This window comes from Macaca nemestrina, chromosome 6 (genome assembly GCF_043159975.1).
Source record: "Macaca nemestrina isolate mMacNem1 chromosome 6, mMacNem.hap1, whole genome shotgun sequence".
Lineage (NCBI taxonomy): Eukaryota > Metazoa > Chordata > Mammalia > Primates > Cercopithecidae > Macaca > Macaca nemestrina.
The window spans coordinates 30,096,552-30,116,303 of record NC_092130.1 but is presented as its reverse complement, the minus strand read 5'-3'; the positions used below and the strand labels follow the sequence as shown (position 1 = coordinate 30,116,303).

Genomic DNA, 19,752 nt, shown 5'->3' with positions numbered 1-19,752 from the left:
CGGCCCGGAGGCTTCCCCCCGCTTTGAAATGCAAACCCGCCTCGGCTGGGGCCGCGGGCGGCCCGGAGCTATAAAAGGCCTGGGTGGGGCGGGCGCGGCGGCAGGACAGGCGAGTTCAGGTGAGCGGTTGCTCGTCGTCGGGGCGGCCGGCAGCGGCGGCTCCAGGGCCCAGCATGCGCGGGGGGCCCCGCGGCCACCATGTATGTGGGCTATGTGCTGGACAAGGATTCGCCCCTGTACCCTGGCCCCGCCAGGCCCGCCAGCCTGGGCTTGGGCCCGCAAGCCTACGGCCCCCCGGCCCCGCCCCCGGCACCCCAGCAGTACCCCGACTTCCCCAGCTACTCTCACTTGGAGCCGGCCCCCGCGCCCCCGACGGCCTGGGGGGCGCCCTTCCCTGCGCCCAAAGACGACTGGGCCGCCGCCTACGGCCCGGGCCCCGCGGCCCCTGCCGCCAGCCCAGCTCCGCTGGCATTCGGGCCCCCTCCGGACTTTAGCCCGGTGCCTGCGCCCCCTGGGCCCGGCCCGGGCCTCCTGGCGCAGCCCCTCGTGGGCCCGGGCACACCGTCCTCGCCCGGAGCGCAGAGGCGGACGCCCTACGAGTGGATGCGGCGCAGCGTGGCGGCCGGAGGCGGCAGTGGCAGCGGTAAGGACCCCTCCCTCGCCCTGCACCTCTGGACCTGCAGGTGCTCGGGCGCGGCCCAGGCCACCCCGTGTCTGACCTCTGCTCCGGCCCTGCTCGGGTTCCCGGGAGTGTGGCCCTCCTGTCCACTCTCGCCCCGGGGGGCTGCTCTTTGAGCTCCCTCTCCTGAGTCTCAGGCTATCGGAGCCTTCAGCAGCTCAGCCTAACCCTCTCTCTGTACAGATAGGGAAACCGAGATCCCTTGCGAAGTGCGGAAATGCGCCTGCGGCCGCGGAGCAAGGCCCGAACTAGAACGCAGGCTCCCAGACTGGTGTCCTACACTCATTTAGCAGCACCGACTCCTTGCTCTTCATCTGCTTCTTCCACTCCTAACCCAACCCTAGGCAAAGGCGGCAAGTTCGCCCCAGAAGGGACGATTCGCTAACCGTGAACAGGGCAGGTGACTTTCCTGGCCAGGGCTGGGTCTCCCCATCATACAGGATATGATTGCTGGGTCATATCCTTCAGGCTGAAAAAGAGCCCTCTTTGGCCAGACTGCGGCAAGGGATCTGTACCTTACCTTCCCAGGGTCCTCCCTGAACTCTTGACCCCGGGGGAGGGGAAGCGGGAGCAGTGGGAAGGGGGCTACTGTTTGGCTCCTGAGCCTGTGAACCTCCTGCCCCCAGGCAGGCCTCTCTGATCCGCCCTCTTCAAAGGCAGGGGAGGGGGCAGGACAAAGGGCCCAACTTTAATGAGGGGCGGCTTGACCTCCGTTATGGGTCCCCCCTTTGTCATGTAACTGGCTCTGCCTTAGCTCGGTAGTGACTCCTGTTGGCCGGAAAGTGAACACGATGTTCCATTGTCCCGACTGTGTCCGGCCTGTCCTGACAAAGGCCACCTAGCCTTGGGGGCGGGAAGCTGGCCTGCCCACCCTTTGATGTCCAGCCCCTCCTCCCCTTCCCCCAGCTGGGAATAAGCCTGGGACTTCCCCCACCTCCTCACACTCTTCACCCCCGTCTCCCCACACACCCTCAGCTTGCCTCCGGGCAGATGCTGGCTTGGCCTTGATCAGGAGCTATAGGTTCTGGCCATAATCATATACCCTTCTTGGAAGTCCCAGGGATATAGAACCTCCTATCTGCCTCCAGGGAGGTACAGGGAACCAGACTCTGCCGCTTGCTTCTGTGGCCTTGATTAAATAACAGCTAATGTTTTGGAACACTTACTAACGGACCAGGCATGACCTAAGTAAGATCTTGCATGCATTAACTCCTTTAACTCTTAAAACATCATTGTGGGTACTATTATCACCCCCATTTTAAGATGAAGAAACTATGGCATAGAGACTTTTAGTACTTGCCCAAGGACATATAACCCGTAACTAGTGGGGCCGGGATTTGAACCCAGGAGAACTAACCACTAAGTCTGTGCTCTAATTCTCTATACAACAGCTCCTCTTAAATCAGTCATCTTCTCTGGGTTTCAGTTCTACCATCTGTGAAATTAGAGAGAAGGGAGGTTATGCAGTGGTTTGTACTCTTGTTTAAGTTACAAAAGGACTCCTTTGAAAAATCTGCTGAAAGGTACAAATCTTTTTCCTAGGGAAAAAAATGTTGCATCATTGGGCAATTTCAGGGGTTCTGGAGGCTCCCAGAAGCTTTATCCATAAATCCGGGGTTAAGAACCCTGTATTATATGAGAGGAGGTGGTGGCAGCACCAGTGCTCAGGATCCTGCAGTTCCCAGTCTGTGAGGCTCTGGAGAAGGAAGCCTGCGTTTCCTGCTCCTCTGTTCCACTTGCTGCTTCCTGCTCATCCGGTGACTTTGGAGATGAATGGGGTTCCCTATGGATAGGGACTTGGAGAGAGGCCGTCACTGTGTAAGGGAAAAAGAGTGTGTCCATGGGGGTCAGAGGACTGGGGGATCCTGCAGGATCTTCTGTACAAATCACCTCGTGCCTCTGGGCACAAGAGCTGCTGAACCTGGCTCATCCTCTGGTCTCAAAAGTCGCTTGAAAACTGTTGTCTGCAAGCAGATGAGTCTGCCGCACGCAAAAAAGCATTTCCCCCCTTGCTCTCTGAGAGTAGAGGGAAAAGCAGAAGGAGGTCTGGGGGTTCCCAAGGCTCCAGGAAAGGGACTGCCTAGGAGCCAGGTTAGCCCCCTTCTGCAGAGGATGTAGGAACCCTGACCTTGAAGCTAGAAGGTGCTGCCTCTCTATCCGGTGCTCCTGAAGTGGGGGCAGAATTGGGTTCAAACTGTTGACTCTCCCTGAAAGAGAGGCCAAGCCCCTCCTGTCTTTGGCCTCAGTTTCTCCTTCTGGGCAATGAAGGCACAGGGTTTCCAGGGGCAGTTCCTGTGCAATGCTGCTGTCCAGGACAGCTGAAGGAGGATCAGTGCATGCCACTGCCCTCCCAATCCCCACTGGCACTGGCCACCAGGTCTTCGGCCTGCCACCAATCCTGGCTAGCCCCTTCTTCCCCCACTTCTGAGCCTCCAGCATTCGAGAATGGACAAACTGGACAGTTAGAGACCGCACATGTAGATGAGGAAACCAAGGTACAGAGACTGTGAGGAATGTTCCAGTTTCACACAAGCGGGGCTGAGCTGGGCTGGATGTCAGAAGAATTGGCTTAGAATTTTCCTATGGTTTCCCATCATACGTAGGATAAACCCCACATTCCTTCCTGAGGTCTATAAGACTACAGCATTTGCACCTGCCTGCCTCCCTGACCTAATCCCTGGCTGCTCTCATCTTGGCTTTCAAGCTCTAGCCATTCCAGACTTCCTTTAGTTCCTCAGACCTGCCAAGTCCTACTGCAGTGCTTGTGCACATGCTGTTCTCTCTTCCAGGAAAGCTCTTTCCCCTGATTCTTTGCAAGAGTGGATCCTTCTTACCCTTCAGATCTTAGTTTAATCATCACCTCCTGTGTGAAGCCCTCCACCATTTCCCAAAGTGGACTCCCCGCTACAACCATCACAAATCTTTGCTGTGTTTCCTTCAGAGCACTAATTCCAGTCTACTCACTTCCTTACACTTGTTTGTATGTTGTCCATTCCCATGAGGTCCGGAGCTATGTCTTCTTAACCCACCACTGCATCCTGGCACCCAGCTCAGTGCATGGCATTTAGTAGGTGCTCAATATATTTTGTTGAGTGAATGAACAGGGCAAGTGTGAGGGACAAAAGACATCTCTGGGGAACAGGGGGGTGGGTGAGATCTTAGCTTTCACACAGGTTTCTGAGGTCCCAGTCCTAGGATTGGGACCTGTGACTGTCCAGGCAAGCAGTTCAGGTCAGTGGAAACCTGGCTGCCTCTGTCTCTCCACTTGGATGGTACCCCGACTCATGTGGGGAAGTGGGGTTGCTGAGGCTGGGACTGAGACTTCAGTTTCTTCTAAGTAGGGGGCGGTGACAATGGGAAAGATGAGAGAGAGGCTATTGGGCTTCAATCAGTCTCTGATTCCTAAAGACAATATTAATCAGTTCTGAGTGATCAGTATCATTTGACTGAGGCCAGGATAGGAAATGACTACAAGACGTTGTTTTTTTCTTCCTTTTCTCTTTGCATTTTCATGAGGAGGGTTTTAAATATCAGCATTTTCATTAGGAGGGTTACACATCATCCTTCTGTGGAAGGCTCAGCCTCCAATTCCTTTGAATAAACTTGCTCCACAGGTTAATAGCCCATTGGGGTGGCTGAGGTCTCAGGACTAGGGAGACATTCACGTGGATGAGACTGTGGGAGCAAGGTTTAGATCTTGGTCCAACTCCATCAGCTTTCAGATGGGGAAACTGAGGCCCATGAAGGGCATGAATGCTCCCCTCCCCCCACATTGCAGGCTCTCTCCCTTGGCCTATTGCCACAGCCACCAGCCTGTTCTCTCACCTTCAGCCTCTCTGTGATGTTCCAGCTGTCTTCTAAAACCATTGCCATATTTACCTTCTCAAGGCATATGCCCTACTCAGGAGCATTCTGTGGCTCCCTACTGACATGGAATTGCCATTTCATTTTATGCCATTTCTTTGTTGTAAAATCTAGCTCCATTTCTGTGGCAATCAGAGCCTTCTTCAGAACAGGCCTCAACCATCTATTGAAGCCATTCTCCTGCTACTTTGACTAGATAAGGCAAGTTAAGAGCCAGGGCTTGGGAGTCTCAGACCTGGAATTGAATTTCCATAAGAAGCTGTATAGCTTCAGGCAAGTTAATTTGGATCATTTCTCCAAGCCTGGGCTTCTCCACTGTAATAGGATAATAATAGGATTGCATCTCGAAAGAGATGCCTGCAAAGCATTACCCTGCAGCTAGCACACAGTAGTTGCTTAGGGCATCGGTGCCTGTGACCACCTCAACCAGTCCTTAGCAGGTGCACTGGAGCGCAGACCTCAAACTCCCTGCCTCTCCAGTCTGGTCCCTCGACCTGCATTGCCCTCCCTTCCATCTCCTGCTCAAATGCTGCTCAGAGAACCTGCTCTTCACCAGCTCAAATGCTGTTCCTTCTCCAAGGCTGTCTCCTGTAGGAAGCCCTCCCTAATTCCTCCCTCCTAAGCACTGTATCAGGCCCTTGTTTTCATGACACTTACCACTGACTCTCTACTTTCATTGTCTTATTTATGCCTGCCACTTACCATCTGTAGTCCCTCGAGGACCAGTCCTAATCAGTCCCATCCTCACCCTGCCTTGCACATAGTAGGAGCTCGCGAGAGAGCAAATAACTGTGGCATTGGCTAAATCTTTACTGCATGCCAGGCACTGTGCCAAGAACTTTGCGTGGGTGATCTCACTTAAGTCTCATGATAGCCCTGAGTGGTGTAAGGATCTAGTATTAGACTCATTTTATAGATCAGGATAATGAGGCTTAGAGAGGGTAAGGTGGCCTGCCCAAGCTCACACAGCGAGGACATGGCAGCACCGTGTTTACACCCAGTCTACAGCCCAGCAAGCATCTATGAAATAAAGCCACACACTCAGGAAGGGGAGCCCGAGATCCCCCCTTCCCCATGGACATTCCAAGCCAGGTGTGGGGAAAAGGAGGCCAGGCAGGGGATGTACTGTAAGAGGCTGGGGGAGGAGGGAGGCCCAGCAGGGGCCAGGCTGTTTAGAACCGATTCTCCAGGCAGAAGCTACATTTGACACCTCATCGCTCAGATGTAGCTGGGAAAGGGAATGACCCAGTTAGAAGGTGGCAGAAGGCTTTTTTTTGGTTGGGTGTTTTCTCCCTGCTGCTTTGGCAGATATTGCTGCTTAGAGCTTAGGGAATCATTGTGAAGGTCCAAAATGGTTTGTTAGCAGCAGGGTCTGGCGGGTCTGTAGGAAGTTATCTTAATGGGCCAGCCTCTCAGGCTTCTGTGTTGGAGCTCCCGGGATGTGGAAACCACATTCACGTCTGGAGTCAGGGCCGTCACCATGTTAGCATGACAGACCCTCCCCCTGCCACACTCACCCCTCAGGCTTGTGGGGGCACCCCACATGGATCCCCCCATCAACAGAAAGAAGGAGCAAGCCGGGCTCCACACCCTCCCATGGCTTCCTGCTGCTCTGGAAACCAAATCCAAATCCCTCTGCCACAGAATCTGCTGGCCTCTCTAGCCTCATCTTGTGCCTCTCCCATTCATTCATTCAACCAGGCAAGCAGTAATATTCTCTGAGTGTCTTCTGTCCTGAACTTGCTCCTAGGCATTGGAGATGATGGCCTGAACAAGGCAGACGGGTCCACCTGCGCACAGAGAGCTGCCCTCCCTGCCCTCACTCTGCTCCTCCCTGCCTGGGGGCCTTTGCACATGCTGCTCACTCTCCCTGGAATCTCCTTCCCTGTTCATGACATGGAAGCCTCCTTCTCAACCTCAGGTCTTGGCTTAAATGTGGCCTGTTCCTGGAGACCTCCCCCAGCTAAGTAAAGTAGGGTTCTTCCCCCCACCTCCCCACTCAGTTTAGCTCATTGCTCACTTTCCTTCCTACTACTAATCCCAGTTTGTCATTATTGCATTTGTTTGTTTGTTTTTAATCTACCTCCCCTGCCATGAAGGAGGTAAGGAACTATTTATCAAATAAGTGCTGTGCAGTTATTATGGTAATCATAATGCAAACCAGCATCTATTGGGTGCTCAGTGTGTTCAGCATTTTTTCAAATGCAGGATTTCTGTCCCCAGAACAGCACATTTCTTCTCCATTAGATGAGTGGCTCGGACTAAACTTTGGGAGCAATGGAGATGGACAGAAGGCTGTGCTTTGGAGGCTGAGCCGCCAGCTGCTGGGGTGGACGTGGGGAACAAGGGAGACAGGACTCAGAGGTGCCACCTTGGCTTTTGATCTGAATGGCTGGAGGATTGGAGGTGCTGTTTATGGAGTTAAGGAAGCAGAGGAAGTAGCAGGTTTGTTTTATGTATTCAACAAAGATTCATCAAGTATTCACTGTGTCAGGCACGTGATAGGTGCTGGTGAGCTAAATGGCATGGCCCTACCCTCAAAGAGCATTCAGGGAGCCGAGGCCTAAGGGAAGGGTCTTCACCGAAGTCACACAGCCAGCGTGGGGGGAAAGAGGCTGGAGGCAGAGCTCCTCACTGCAGCCCCACCTCAAATGTGAGACTTCGGGAGTCACACCTGCAGTGGAGTAGCAAGGGCTTCACTCTTAGACTAGACTAGTGGAAGATGGCCAGGTTGCAGTGGCCTGGAAACTCCACCAGGAAACAGTTCAGAAAGGCCTCAAGTTCTTCAGCCTAGGAGAAGACCTGAAGGGATGCAGTCGCTGTTTGTAAATCTTAAAGGGCTGTCTTGGGCTCAGGGTGCCCCTGTGGAAAAACTCAGGAAGGATATAAATGGGTGGCAGATGCAAGAACTGGCTGCTTTGCAGCTAGTAGGCGTGTGTTGCAGTGTGGGCGTCCGGACCCTGGTAGGAGTTTGATCTAGCAGTGTTTGTCCAGTAGGACTTTCTGCCAGGATGGAAATGCTCTGTATCTGTGCTGCCCAGTAGGCAGTCACCAGCTGCATGTGACTGTTAAACGCTTGAAATGACTGGTGTGACTAAGAAACAGAATTTTACATTTTATTTAATCAATGTGGCTTGTTGCTGTCATATTGGACAGTGCAGAAAAATCCCTCTCAAGAGTTCCCAGAATGGAAATCCATTCTGCATAAGCTCCTTGTTCTTGCATTGAAGAATCTCTCCTGCCTTGTTTTTGTCTTTTTTTTTTTTTTTTTTTTTTTTTTTTGAGTTGGAGTTTTGCTCTTGTCGCCCAGGCTGGAGTGCAGTGGCGCAATCTCGGCTCAGTGCAACTTCCGCTTCCTGGATTCAAGCGATTCTCCTGCCTCAGCCTCCGGAGTAACCGGGATTACAAGCACTCGCCATCACACCTGGCTAATTATTGTATTTTTAGTAGAGACAGAGTTTCATCATGTTGGTGGTCAGGTGGGTCTCGAACTCCTGGACCTCAGGTGATCCACCCGCCTCAGCCTGCCAAAGTGCTAGGATTACAGGCATGAGCCACCACACCCGGCCTCTCTCCTGCCTCTTTCAGCTTCTTTGTCTCTGTGGTATCATCATCTTCGTCATCACAGTTTTTATTAATAAGTGCTTTGTTAAGTAGGTTATCACTTTGGTCTCCATAACTACCATATAAAGAAAGCATTCATGTCTTCATTTTGAAGATAAATAAACTGAAACTCAAAGAGGTCCAGCGACTTGCCCAGGAACATACCACTGTCACATGGCCCGACTGGGGGAGAGTCACCGGTCTCTGTCTGACTCTAAAGTCCCTTCCTCTTTGCTACCTCCCAAAGCTGGGTCAGATTGTGGACCTTGATGAAGAAGATAGGACAGCAGATGATGCAAAGGTGGCTCTGGAGGAGGAGGGTGCAGAGATGATGAAGAACTCGAACTAGGAAGGAGGGTGACAGTGGGGAGGAGAATCTGGCTAAGGCGGCAGGACTCCCAAAATGGCTGGCCTGGCCATTGTCCCCCTTTCCCCACTCCCACGCCAGCTTCATCCCTGCTAGGGCTTGAGTGAGGAACCATGATATTAGCAGCCTGGGACTGCCAGATCAGCCAAGACAAGCACCCAACTGTGGGTCAGGCAGAGAACCTGATGTCCCAGGAAGGGCATCCATCCACTGTAGAGCTGGTGAGGTTAGGGCACAGTGGAGGACCCTCCCCCTGGTGGTACAGATGGGGAAACAGGCCCAAATAAGGGATCACATGTCCAGCTGGTGGGCCAGCCAGATCTCCCCACTCCCAGGCCAGTGTGTTCTTGGCCCTGTGGCTCCCCATTAGGCGACATTCCTCTCTCTCATGAGGGACTCCACCAACATGCCCGCTTCTGCAAATAGCTGTTTTCTCCTTTTTGTCTCCATAGCTTTTTACCCTTTCCAGACTGCTCTCACAGCCATTCTGTTCCCCAGGCAGGGGAAGGAAAGCCCAGGGAAGTTTGGTCACTTGTCAAGTCCTTCAACTAAGATGGCCAGGCTGGACCACAGCCCAGGTCTCTGCCACCAGGCAAGGTCTGGAAGCTTGCCCCGAACACCCAGCCCTTCCCAAACCTCAGTAGAGTGTGATGCTGCTACAATTTAGGCCCCTCACCAGAAGCGCCACCGCCTCTGAGCTGGCCCATGTCCTGCCACCCTTGCAGCGCTCCTACAAGTATTATCTGGGGTGAGGAGATCAGTTCTCCTGAGCCCCTCTTTCCCACCTTTTCATTTGCCTATTGGCCCTGCAAATGAAGGGCCAATAGCACTGTCATCCACAGCAAGTGACCTATAAGCTTTCTGGACTTGCTTCCTTATCTTGGAAATGGGGGCTCTTTGCAGTAGGATTCCATGGCAACCCTATTCCCACCTCCCCGACCCCTCCTGCCAAAAGCCCTATGCCCTTCCATTTGTCATTCCCAGGCTGGCATCACAGACATGGGTAAGCTCCCCATCGCCTCTTGCTGCATGCAGTGTGGGTCTCTGAGAGACGTGGCTGGAGGGTGTGCGGGGCATGTGCTCCCTGCGGGGGTTGTCTGGGGTGGCAGGCAGCAAGGTGGCAGGAGTGGGGCTCACAGCTACACAGACGGCTCAAAGCGGCAGAGTCTCGAGGGCACTTGAACTGGTGCACAGGCGAAACCAAGGCCCAGAGGAGAGAAGGAACTAATTCTAGGCCACACAGATGGCATGGAACTGGGACCAGGACCCACTGACTTCTGAGCTGGTGGTTCAGAATCCACAGGGGCATTGTTAAAGATGACAGAGAAATTAGGATGCAGTAGATCTGGAGTGGGGCCTGGGAATCTGTATTTTTAGCAAGCCCTTGTGTGTACAGATGTGCATGACTGTGTGCGTGTGTGTATTAGGGGTTAGGATCTTGAAGCACAGCCAGCTGGGGCTGGACCACTCAGGGAGGAGTCACAAAGGTTTTCGAAGCTAGATTTGTGGTCCAGGCCTGGGGGGCCAAAGCTGGTCATCCCCCAGGGCCACACACCCAGCAGAAAGAGGGCAAAGGAAGTGCTGACCTAGGGGCCATTTGATTGTGCTGGAGCAGAGGCCACACTCTGTCCTTGCTTGGCCCAGGCTGGATGGGGAGCCCCCACTGCAGGCCACCGTGGCTTCTGTCCCCGTCCTCCAGCTGGGCAGGCCCAGTGTCTAGACTCTCAGACTGTCAAATTGGTCTTAGAATTGTTTCAGCTACAATAACAAACACAATCAGAGAATCAACAAACATTGGGAGGTTCACGTTTCCAAGTTGGAAGGGACCTTATAAGTAAACGGTCATTTCTAGCAGATCGCCCATTGCACAGATCCATTTCCTGGCATTCCTGCCAGATGGTCATCCCGCTGCTGTTGGAAACGAGTAAGATCTGCCTTTCCCCGTGCACCTCCTGCATGCCAGGTACTGTGCTAGACATTGTCCATCTATCTCAAGCGAGCCCCTCTATGCTGCAGGGTTGGAGAGGACTACAAGAAACCTCGTACCATTTGATTGATAGGTTCTACTGCTGTTTCTGAGGCCAGATAGACCTGGTTTTGAATCCCACTTGCCTGATGCATGGTCCTGTCTGACCCTGAGTTTTCTCATCTGTCAAATAGAGTAATAGTCCCCAACTCCATGGGTCATTGAGAGATGTATACAAGGGGCCCGGCACCTGGACGTGTTGGCTATTATTAGAATATTAATTTTCCCCATTTTACAAATACAGAGAATGAGGCTCAGAGAGGTGGGGAGACTGTCCTAGGTTACCCAGCCAGTGAGAAGCTGCACTCCACAACCCCAGAGGTTTGGTTTCAATGACATCCAGGAGCTCTGGGTTCCAGTCCCAGCTCTGGGCTGGAACTCCTGACTGCCCTAAGACACCTCTGGAGTCACAGAGTGTACCTCTGTTGGGCTCCACAGCCCCTCCCCAGATCCTAGAGAAGGGTGACAAGGTCTGTGGGCCAGGTCTTCACTGGCAGCCTTGCCAAGACAGAGAGGAGTAATTGTGGAGCTAAAGCCCAACCAACCACATGTTAGGGTCACCTGGAAAACTATTCAAGTACCAAATTTTGAGCCCCATTTTAGCCCCACTGAATTTGAATTTCTGGGGCCAGAATCTGTGCTTTGAAAAAGCTTCCCAGGCAGTTCCAAGGCTGCTGGTCAGGCATTGGGAGCCATTGGCCTGTACTGTGCATGCTTTAGGGGACGGGAGTTTGCTACCTCTAGTGTTGGCCTGATCCACATGGATGGGACATTCTGCACATCCCAAAACTGGAGAGAGAAAGTCTCCCATTTCGGTGAGTTGCCCAAGGCTCTTCCCCTCTGTGCACACCCCTGAAGAGCTAAAGGGGCTCCCCATTCTCCCTCTCACCCATTCACTGGCCTCTGGCCCAGAGGATTACTCATTAGATGGCTGGGAGTGGCCAGCCCCTCAGCAGACACCTGTTATAGGAGCCTGGACTTCCCCCTTAGCTCCAGCGTCCCAGAGGCCTGTAAATAATTCATCCTGGGCCCTCTCCCCACCCCACTGCTCTCATGCACCTCCCTGCCCCCTCCTTTCCAGGCTTCAGAGGTGTCTTGGGGCAGTAGGGAGTTCCAGCCCAGAGCTGGGACTGGAGCCCAGGGTTCCTGGCTGTCATTAAAAATATGAATTCACACATACACTTGGTAAAGATTTAAAAACCCCAAAGTCTCCCTCCTACCTGTGGCTTTCCAAACTCCAGCGCCCTTCCCAGAGGCAGCCCCTATTACTGGCTTCTTGTATATTCTTTCAGAAAGAACTGTATGGGTGCACAGATGTTTGGGTATGTGTGTGTCTCCCCCGTTTTTGTACCATTACTATTTACACTATTCTGTCTTGCTTTCCCCTCCCCCCCCCCCACATCTTAGAAATTGCTCCATATTGGGACATATGGGGTTTTGAAATTTCTTTTTAATGACTGCATAATGCTCCTCTCCATGAATGCACCATCCCTTCTCTCAACAGCTCTCTGCTTGTACACATGTATGCTGTCTTTTGTCTTGTGCTATCAGAAACAGATGGAGCTTTGGGCAGCTCTTGGTAGGATCAGTTGCCGGAAGTGGGATTCTTGGGTCAGAGGGTATGTGCCTGTTAAACGAGGCTAGATATCGCCAAGTTGGGCACTAAGGAGGATGTTTCAGTTCTCACTCCTGGAACAGCATATGGGATTCCCCGGTTTCTGAGCCACACAGTGTGATAGCAAACATTTTGTTCTTTGGCAGAGCCATTTTCTTGCACTAAAATTGTGTGTTTCAAGCAGCTCCACCAGAGAGAAGTTGGCCAATGGGTTCCTGAGCCCACCAGCCCCTCTCCAGAGCCCAAAGAGGGGTGACAAGGCCTGTGGGCCAGGTCTTTACTGGCAGCCTTGCCAGGACAGAGAGGAGTAATTGTGCAGCTAAACCCTATGTCCATCTGGTCTCACTCCTGACCCCCTCACTTGTGGAAGAGCTGGGCCTGAGGTCAGGACACCTGAGTCTTGGTTCATACCATGACCAGTCAGGACGGCCCTCTGCAGGTGCCCTTTCTGAGCCCATTTCCCCCCACCTATGAAATCGCTGTCATGGGTCTGGGCTTGCTCATCAGAAGAGGCAGGAGTGGGTGCTAGGACTCTAAGGAAAAGGCACCTTCAGGACCACTGCCTGTGATCTCTAGGCCAAGGTCTGGGTGGGCAGGGAACCTCATGCCCTGCCTCAGGCCCGTCCTCCTGGGGGTAGCTGTGAGTCCTCTGGGCATTTTAAGGGCCTCCAGCCTGGGGCTCTCAGCGGCCTTCCCTCACCATGGTCTGGGCTCTTCTTTCCCAGAAGTAGCAATGGAAGGGTGATCTGCTGTTTAAGCTTCTGTTACCTACACTTTGGAGGCTCCATGGCAGACTCAGTGGGCCCTAAATATGGCAGCATGAGGAGTTGTGCCCTGGAGAGGCAGCAAGAGCTCTAGAGCAGGGGGTATGGCCTTGGGCAGGCCTGTGCCTGCCTGTGCCTCAGTGACCCTGACTACACAGGGAGGCTGGACTAGAAGGGCTCACCAGGCCTCTTCTTTGGCCCTCCAGCTGCCATGCAACCATTGCGAGCCCCAGTGTCTTCCTCAGTAAAGTGGGAGGAGACTAAACTCTGACAACCACTTCCGGCTTTAGCCCAGTGATCCCAGTGGGTCTGTGGATTCAGAGCCATGTTGGTCTCCAGTGCTGGTGGCATTAGGCAGAACTGTTTTTGAGCCGGCATTGCATTTTCTAGGCCAAGGAGGGGCCCTATCTGGAGCCAAGGCCTGGGCAGCCACTCCCTTATCCCTTTACTGGGGCCAAGCCTGGCTAAAGCCCGAGGCCATCCCGTGCTATGCTGGGCAGCGGACTGAGGTCAGTGGACGTGGAAGCGTCCGGTGCGGTTCCTCTGCTCTGGCAGAAAACTCAGGGAAAAGCTGCCCGGGAACATCTGCTGTCTCCCATTCTCCACAAAGCCATTTGGCTCACGGGGAGCCCAGTGGCTGTCCTGCCAAGCTGCGTGGGCTTGGTGGAGTGGGACAGGCGTCAGAATGGGGGTGGGTAGATGATTAGTGCAGGGGTGCTGAGGGACAGGCAGGGCTAGGGCTGAGACCCACGAAGGTGAAGGCTGGGCTGTGGTGGGGGCACTTGGGAGAGGCGGGAGGGGTTGATGGTCTTTCAGAGACCCACCATGCCTGGGTGGGAGCGTGTGTGGGTCTGGAAGTGCTTGCGTGCGCCTCCTATTTATAGCCACGTGCTCAGCTTCTTATAAAGGAAATTGGTGCTTAGCCAGGCCCCACACCAGCCCAGGCCAAGCATGACTCCCAGTATTCTCTCCAGACAGACCTCTGATCCGAGTCCCAAAGAAAGCCCTGATATTAACCTCAGCTCTGGGCCCCAGGCTGAGCACCGTAACAAAGCCAAGCCACCGCCCTCCCTCTTGGGTTATGGCAGCTCTCCCTGCACTTCCCCTTCCTCCTACAAATCTGTTCTCCATGCACTAGCCAGAGTAATATTAAAACCTACATCAGACTTCATGTCTCCTCTGCTCAGAATCCTGCAGTGGCTCCTGTCCCAGACACAGGAAAACCCAGAGTCCCTCCCCTTGTCTCCTGTCCCAACCCCTTCTCACTGTACCTCAGCTCCATCAGCTTCCTCACAGTTCCTCACTGGCAGACAGCAGGCAGACAGCAGGCATGCCCCACCTCGGGGCCTTTGCACTTGCTGTTCCCTCTGCCTAGAAGCCTCTCCCCAGACGTCTGCATGACTCTTTTTTTTTTTTCTTGAGATGGAGTCTCACTCGGTCACCCAGGCTGGAGTGCAGTGGTGTAATCTAGGCTCACCGCGACCTCCACCTCCCAGGTTCAAGCAATTCTCCTGTTCCCATGCCTCAGTCTCCCGGGTAGCTGGGATTACAGATGTGTGCCACCACGCCCAGCTAATTTTTGTATTTTTTAGTAGAGATGGGGTTTCACCATGTTGGCCAGGCTGGTCTTGAACTCCTGACCTCAGGTGATCCACCTGCCTCAGCCTCCCATAAAGTGCTGGGATTACAGGTGTGAACCACCACGCCCGGCCCTGCATGACTCTTTCCTGTACCTCCTTTAGAACTTTGCTGAAATTTTATATTTTTTAGTAGAGATGGGGTTTCACCATATTGGCCAGGCTGGTCTTGAACTCCTGACCTCAGGTGATCCACCTGCCTCAGCCACCCATAAAGTGCTGGGATTACAGGTGTAAACCACCACGCCTGGCCCTGCATGACTCTTTCCTGTACCTCCTTTAGAGCTTTGCTGAAATTCTCCTTCTCAGGAAGGCCTTCAACAGCACATTCTATTTAAAATCACAACCCGTCTCCTCCCTAAATTCCCGATCCTCCTTCCCTGCCTCCTTTTCTCCTGAAACACTTATCAATTAGTGTATCAAATATTTTATATGCTTATTTTTCTTTTCATCCACTTCCCTCCCTAGAACCTAAGCATCATGAGGACCGGCGCTTGATTTTGCTCAGTGTTGTAACCCAGTGCTTGGCTCACAGCAGGAACTCAGTGAGAATCTGTGGGATGAGCTGTATTTCTCCTGCCCGGTGCCTGGACACAGAGGGAAGTGTGGACGGCTTGGGCAGACCAGCCTCCGGCCCCTCGTGCAGGCCCAGTTCAGGGCTTGGTATCGTGAGCCAGAGCCTTTGAGGTAACTGACAGGTCCTAGGGGTCCACTGTCCACCAGCAGCCCCAGTCCTCCTTGACTGATGTTGAGGCCATCCCCAGGCATTGGGCAGGAACTGGGGAGCCCACACCTGGGACAGTTCCAGATTCTTTCTGCTTCCGCCTCTACTTATAGTGGCTCTTCCCTTCTCTCTTCTCTTGCACAGGAGGAAGGAGCAGCTGCCTGCCGTCTCATTAGTCTTAATCACTCTTGCCTGCTCAGTATCCCCTCCGTGTCTCCAGAATTCAAACCCATCTGATATCTGACCACAGAGTCAAAACCACCTGAAGAGTTTGTTAAAAATGCAGATTCCACCCCCAGGCTTTCTGATTAACTGGTCAGGGATGCGCCAAAGCTGTGTTCTTCACAAGCTCCTGGAGAATGGCTGCTGTGCAGCCACATCTGGAAGCTGCTGGTTTAAAGTTGTTGGAGCTGGCCTTCAGAATAGGGCTCTGGGTCAGGAGACCTGGGTTGAAGCTGCAGCTCCATCAGCAGCCTGCTGTGTAACCCTGAGCTAGTTGCTTTCCCCACTTCACTGCCTCCCTGATGGGCATGTGAGGAGCACTTGCCTCCCAGACTGTGAGTCTGTGGGTCTGAGTCTGGGAAATGACTGTTTTCCCTCAGCCCGGGGTGTATGTCTTTCCCCACCTCAGGGTCCTCCTTCAGGGAGCCTGGATTGTCTTCCTCCTAGGGGTCCTGCCTGGGCCTTTTTTGCAGCCTCCTCCTCCCAACTCACCTTCCTTCCTGGCTTCTTCTGCTTCTCAGGTAAGACTCGGACCAAGGACAAGTACCGCGTGGTCTACACTGACCACCAACGCCTGGAGCTGGAGAAGGAGTTTCATTACAGCCGTTACATCACAATCCGGCGGAAATCAGAGCTGGCTGCCAATCTGGGGCTCACTGAACGGCAGGTGTGTCTGTCGTCCTATCTCAGCCATAGGAGCAGTGCGAGGACTCTGGTCTCTAGGCTGCCAGGCAGATGACAGAGCTCAGTAGAAGGAAAACAGAGAGGTTGAGTCTCCAGGCCATTGTCACACAGCACAGCAGAAACTGAGGTGCTACCAGCACCCTCCCTTAACAAAACCCAATATCCTTGCCCCCAAAGGGGATGGGGTAAGGGGATCTGATTAGCCACAGGCTACAGCAGGCTATGATTAGTGCTGTAGAAGGTGCACATGCTATTTACATTAGGGGAGCAGTCACAGGGAAAACAGGGAAGGCTTCCTGGAAGAAGCATGGCCTGGGAAGATGGAAAGGGGGAAGGTGATAGAGAAGGGCATCTCCAGGGTAGGGGTGCAAGGTCTAGAAGGGGAGAATGAATTCAGGGTCCATGTGGTCTGGGAGGCTGGAAAGGAGATAAGCTACAAAGCCACATGGAGAAATAGGGGCTCACTGGCCTCATCTCTCCTTCTTGAGCTCTCTCCTTCACTCTCTCCCCGCTGCCCACTCCATCTCTGTCTTCCAACCCCACAGGTGAAGATCTGGTTCCAAAACCGGCGGGCAAAGGAGCGCAAAGTGAACAAGAAGAAACAGCAGCAGCAACAGCCCCCACAGCCACCGACAGCCCACGACATTACTGCCACCCCAGCCGGGCCGTCCCTGGGGGGCCTGTGCCCCAGCAACACTAGCCTCCTGGCCACCTCCTCCCCAATGCCTGTCAAAGAGGAGTTTCTGCCATAGCCCTATGCCCAGCCTGTGCGCCGGGAGACCTGGGGACTTGGGGGCTGGGAGTGTGGTTCCTGTGGGCCCAGGAGGTCTGGGCTGAGTCAGCCCTGACGTTCTGGGACATGGTGGACAGTCATCTACCACCCTCTGCATCCCCTTGGCCCATCTGTGCAGTAAGCCTGTTGGATAAAGACCTTCCAGCTCCTGTGTTCTAGACCTCTGAGGGATAAGAGAGTCCAGGGTGGATGATCTCAACCGCCCATGGGCATCTCAAGCCCCAAATTGTTGGGGGAGGGGCCTAGACAAGGCTTCAGGCCCTACCTCCTCCTCCATACGTTCAGAGATGCAGCTGGAGGCTCCTGTGGGGACCAGACTGATCCTGGAGAAAAGGGATGGAGCTAAAAAAGATGAATGCTTGCAGAGCATGACATGAGGAGGGAGGAATGTGGTCAGCTCACACCTGCCTCTTCCTGCAGCCTCACCTCTACCTGCCCCCATCATAAGGGCGCTGAGCCCTCCCCAGGCTGGATGCTAAGCACAAAACCCATAGCACTGGGCTCTGATGACTGCTCCACTGGGTTGCAGAATCACAACCCTCATGATCATTCTCAGTGAGGCCTCTGGATTGAGAGGGAGGCCCTGGGAGGAAAGAAGGGGGCAGAGTCTACCCTACCTGGTTTCTACACCCCCACCAGGCTGTCCATCAGGGCCCAGGGAGCCCCCAGAGGACTTTTTCCAGACCAAGCAGAGCTCACAGCTGGACAGGTGTTGTATATAGAGTGGAATCTCTTGGATGCAGCTTCAAGAATAAATTTTTCTTCTCTTTTCAAAAATGTATAAAAATCATTATACATAGCATTAAAGAAACATTTTTGAGAAGTACAAACCATCCTCACCTTCCCCAGCAATTGTGTATTCCTTTCCCATTTGTTTAGGCCCACAACAAGGTCACCTTTAAAATACATTTGAAAGATCAAAACAGAACACTATTCGAGTCGGTCTATGAGACTATGTAAAAATGTGAGTCCATTCTGTAAGCAGAATCATCAGACTCAACATATCAGTCTTCTGAATTTTTCAGGTATGTTCAGTTCAGGTTTTTCTTTCAATAGATGACATTCATTGCTCACCCCCATGTGCCACGCATGGCTGGGCCTGGAAAGCACATAGTCCTTGTCCCCTAGACTGGAGGAGGGGTGTGAGGGCATGGCCTGGGAAGATGTGGAGGGGGAAGGTTACGGAGAAGGGCATCTCCAGGGTTGGGGAACAAGATCTAGAGGGGGAGAATGCATTCAGGGTATATGTGGTCTGGGCAGCTGGAGCAGGAGAGAAGCTACAAAGTCCCCCTCAGGGTCTGACTTCAGGGATCCTGAATTGCTCTTCAGAAGTCCCCAGTCCAGTAGGGAAGACTGCCATGCACACAGATGACACTAATATAACAGGATAAAGGCCAATCAGAGCTATGCTCTGAGCATCAAGGGAGCCAGAGCATCCAGTGAGAGCAGAGCACACACCTAGCTTATCCTGGAAGGCTTCCTGGAGGAGGTAATGTTTGAACTGAGACTGAAAAGGACTAGTGAGTGTGGATCAGGCCAAGAAGGGAATAAAGGAGAAAAGGAACTTGAGCAATATGAACTGAAAGTATACTTTTTTTTTGAACTCTTGGGAGTCTCCTACCTGGGGCCTTCTCTCCCTGGGGGCTCTGGTGCCAGCTGCTTACCCCTCTGTTTACTGTTCTGGGAGGTGGCCAGGCCATAAAAACTGTGTACAGCCTGCCTGCCATCGCCCTTTGCTCCCACGATAACAGTGCACAAGGTGGATCCTGGCCCGGCACAGGCCCCTGAAGTGCAGCAGGCACTTCTCTCTCTCCTCCTACCAGTGGCCTGGGAGACAGTGGGCCTTCGTTAGTAATGGTGGACACCTGAGGCTTGGGAAAGAACCAGGGTTCCAAGAGCAGAGGGAGAGGGGCTGGTGAAAAGCGGCTGGCATGGAGTGAATAGAGTTTTCTGATCTTCAAAAAAATATGCTCTGCGACCCTGGGGTAACTGCTTACCCTCTTTGGGCCTGCATTTCACCATCTGTAAAATTGGGGAAGTTGTCTACCAAAAAGAAATAACTCTGGTCAAGTAAGTTCGGGAAATCCGGCAGAAGCCACTCCTCTGATAGAGTCACAGTGGGTCATTAGCACATCAAAGTCTCCGACAAGCCCCACAGCAAAGAAACCCCTTGAATTTTCTTTCATCCGGCATTCCCCTCCCCTACCCCCCCCTCCTGCCGCACACACTTTGCTACCTAGGAGGCCCCTACTCACACCTCCCAGCATCCCACTGAACTCCACACACTGCAGTGCTGGGATGTTCAGGCTGGAGGGCCACACCTTCTCTGTGACTCAGTATTTAGCAGCAGCTTTTGCCATCAGATGGCCTGGATTTCAGCGTGACTACTTCCAAGCTGCAAGACTTCAGGCAAGTTACCTAGCTTCTTGGAGCCTCGGCCTCCTCATGTGTCAAATGGAAATAAAATAGTCTAACTGAGCTTAGAATTGTGTTTCGCTCAGGGCCCAGCACATAAGAAGTGCTTGTTTTTGAGCCACCTGTCACGGGGCTGCTGCATCCCAGTGTGAGAGGCTGGCAGGCCCGGCTGATGTTATAAACGGTCTGGGCATAACACCACCTGAAGGAGGACAAGCCTGTCTCCGCATTAGGAAGACTCTGCCTGGCAGGAGGTCAGTGGTCACTCCTCTGATAGAGTCACAGCGGCGCATTACCACATCAAAGGGTGAGCTGCAGCAGTCGCCCACATGGGAGATCAGGAGGTTGGATGCGACCCA

At 53.3% G+C, this 19,752-nt stretch overlaps 1 protein-coding gene across 1 annotated transcript; it reads left to right on the top strand.

Annotated features, from left to right (window-relative positions):
* Nucleotides 1-99: 99 nt before the first annotated feature.
* On the top strand, nucleotides 100-18,538 carry LOC105466872 (caudal type homeobox 1). The gene is made up of 3 exons (XM_011716014.2): nucleotides 100-643; nucleotides 16,023-16,168; nucleotides 16,731-18,538. Exons 1-3 carry the CDS (start codon nucleotides 199-201, stop codon nucleotides 16,935-16,937), a joined length of 798 nt encoding a protein of 265 aa, XP_011714316.2. The 5' UTR covers nucleotides 100-198; the 3' UTR covers nucleotides 16,938-18,538.
* The last annotated feature ends 1,214 nt before the right edge of the window (nucleotides 18,539-19,752 follow it).

What these genes read in the sequence shown, in the direction of transcription:
- LOC105466872 (XM_011716014.2), top strand. Translation starts at nt 199, where the DNA reads ATGTATGTGGGCTATGTGCTGGACAAGGATTCGCCCCTGTACCCTGGC. An exon ending in CGGAGGCGGCAGTGGCAGCG is followed by an intron (nt 644 to 16,022) that starts GTAAGGACCCCT and finishes TCTGCTTCTCAG; the next exon opens with GTAAGACTCGGACCAAGGAC. An exon ending in TGGGGCTCACTGAACGGCAG is followed by an intron (nt 16,169 to 16,730) that starts GTGTGTCTGTCG and finishes CCAACCCCACAG; the next exon opens with GTGAAGATCTGGTTCCAAAA.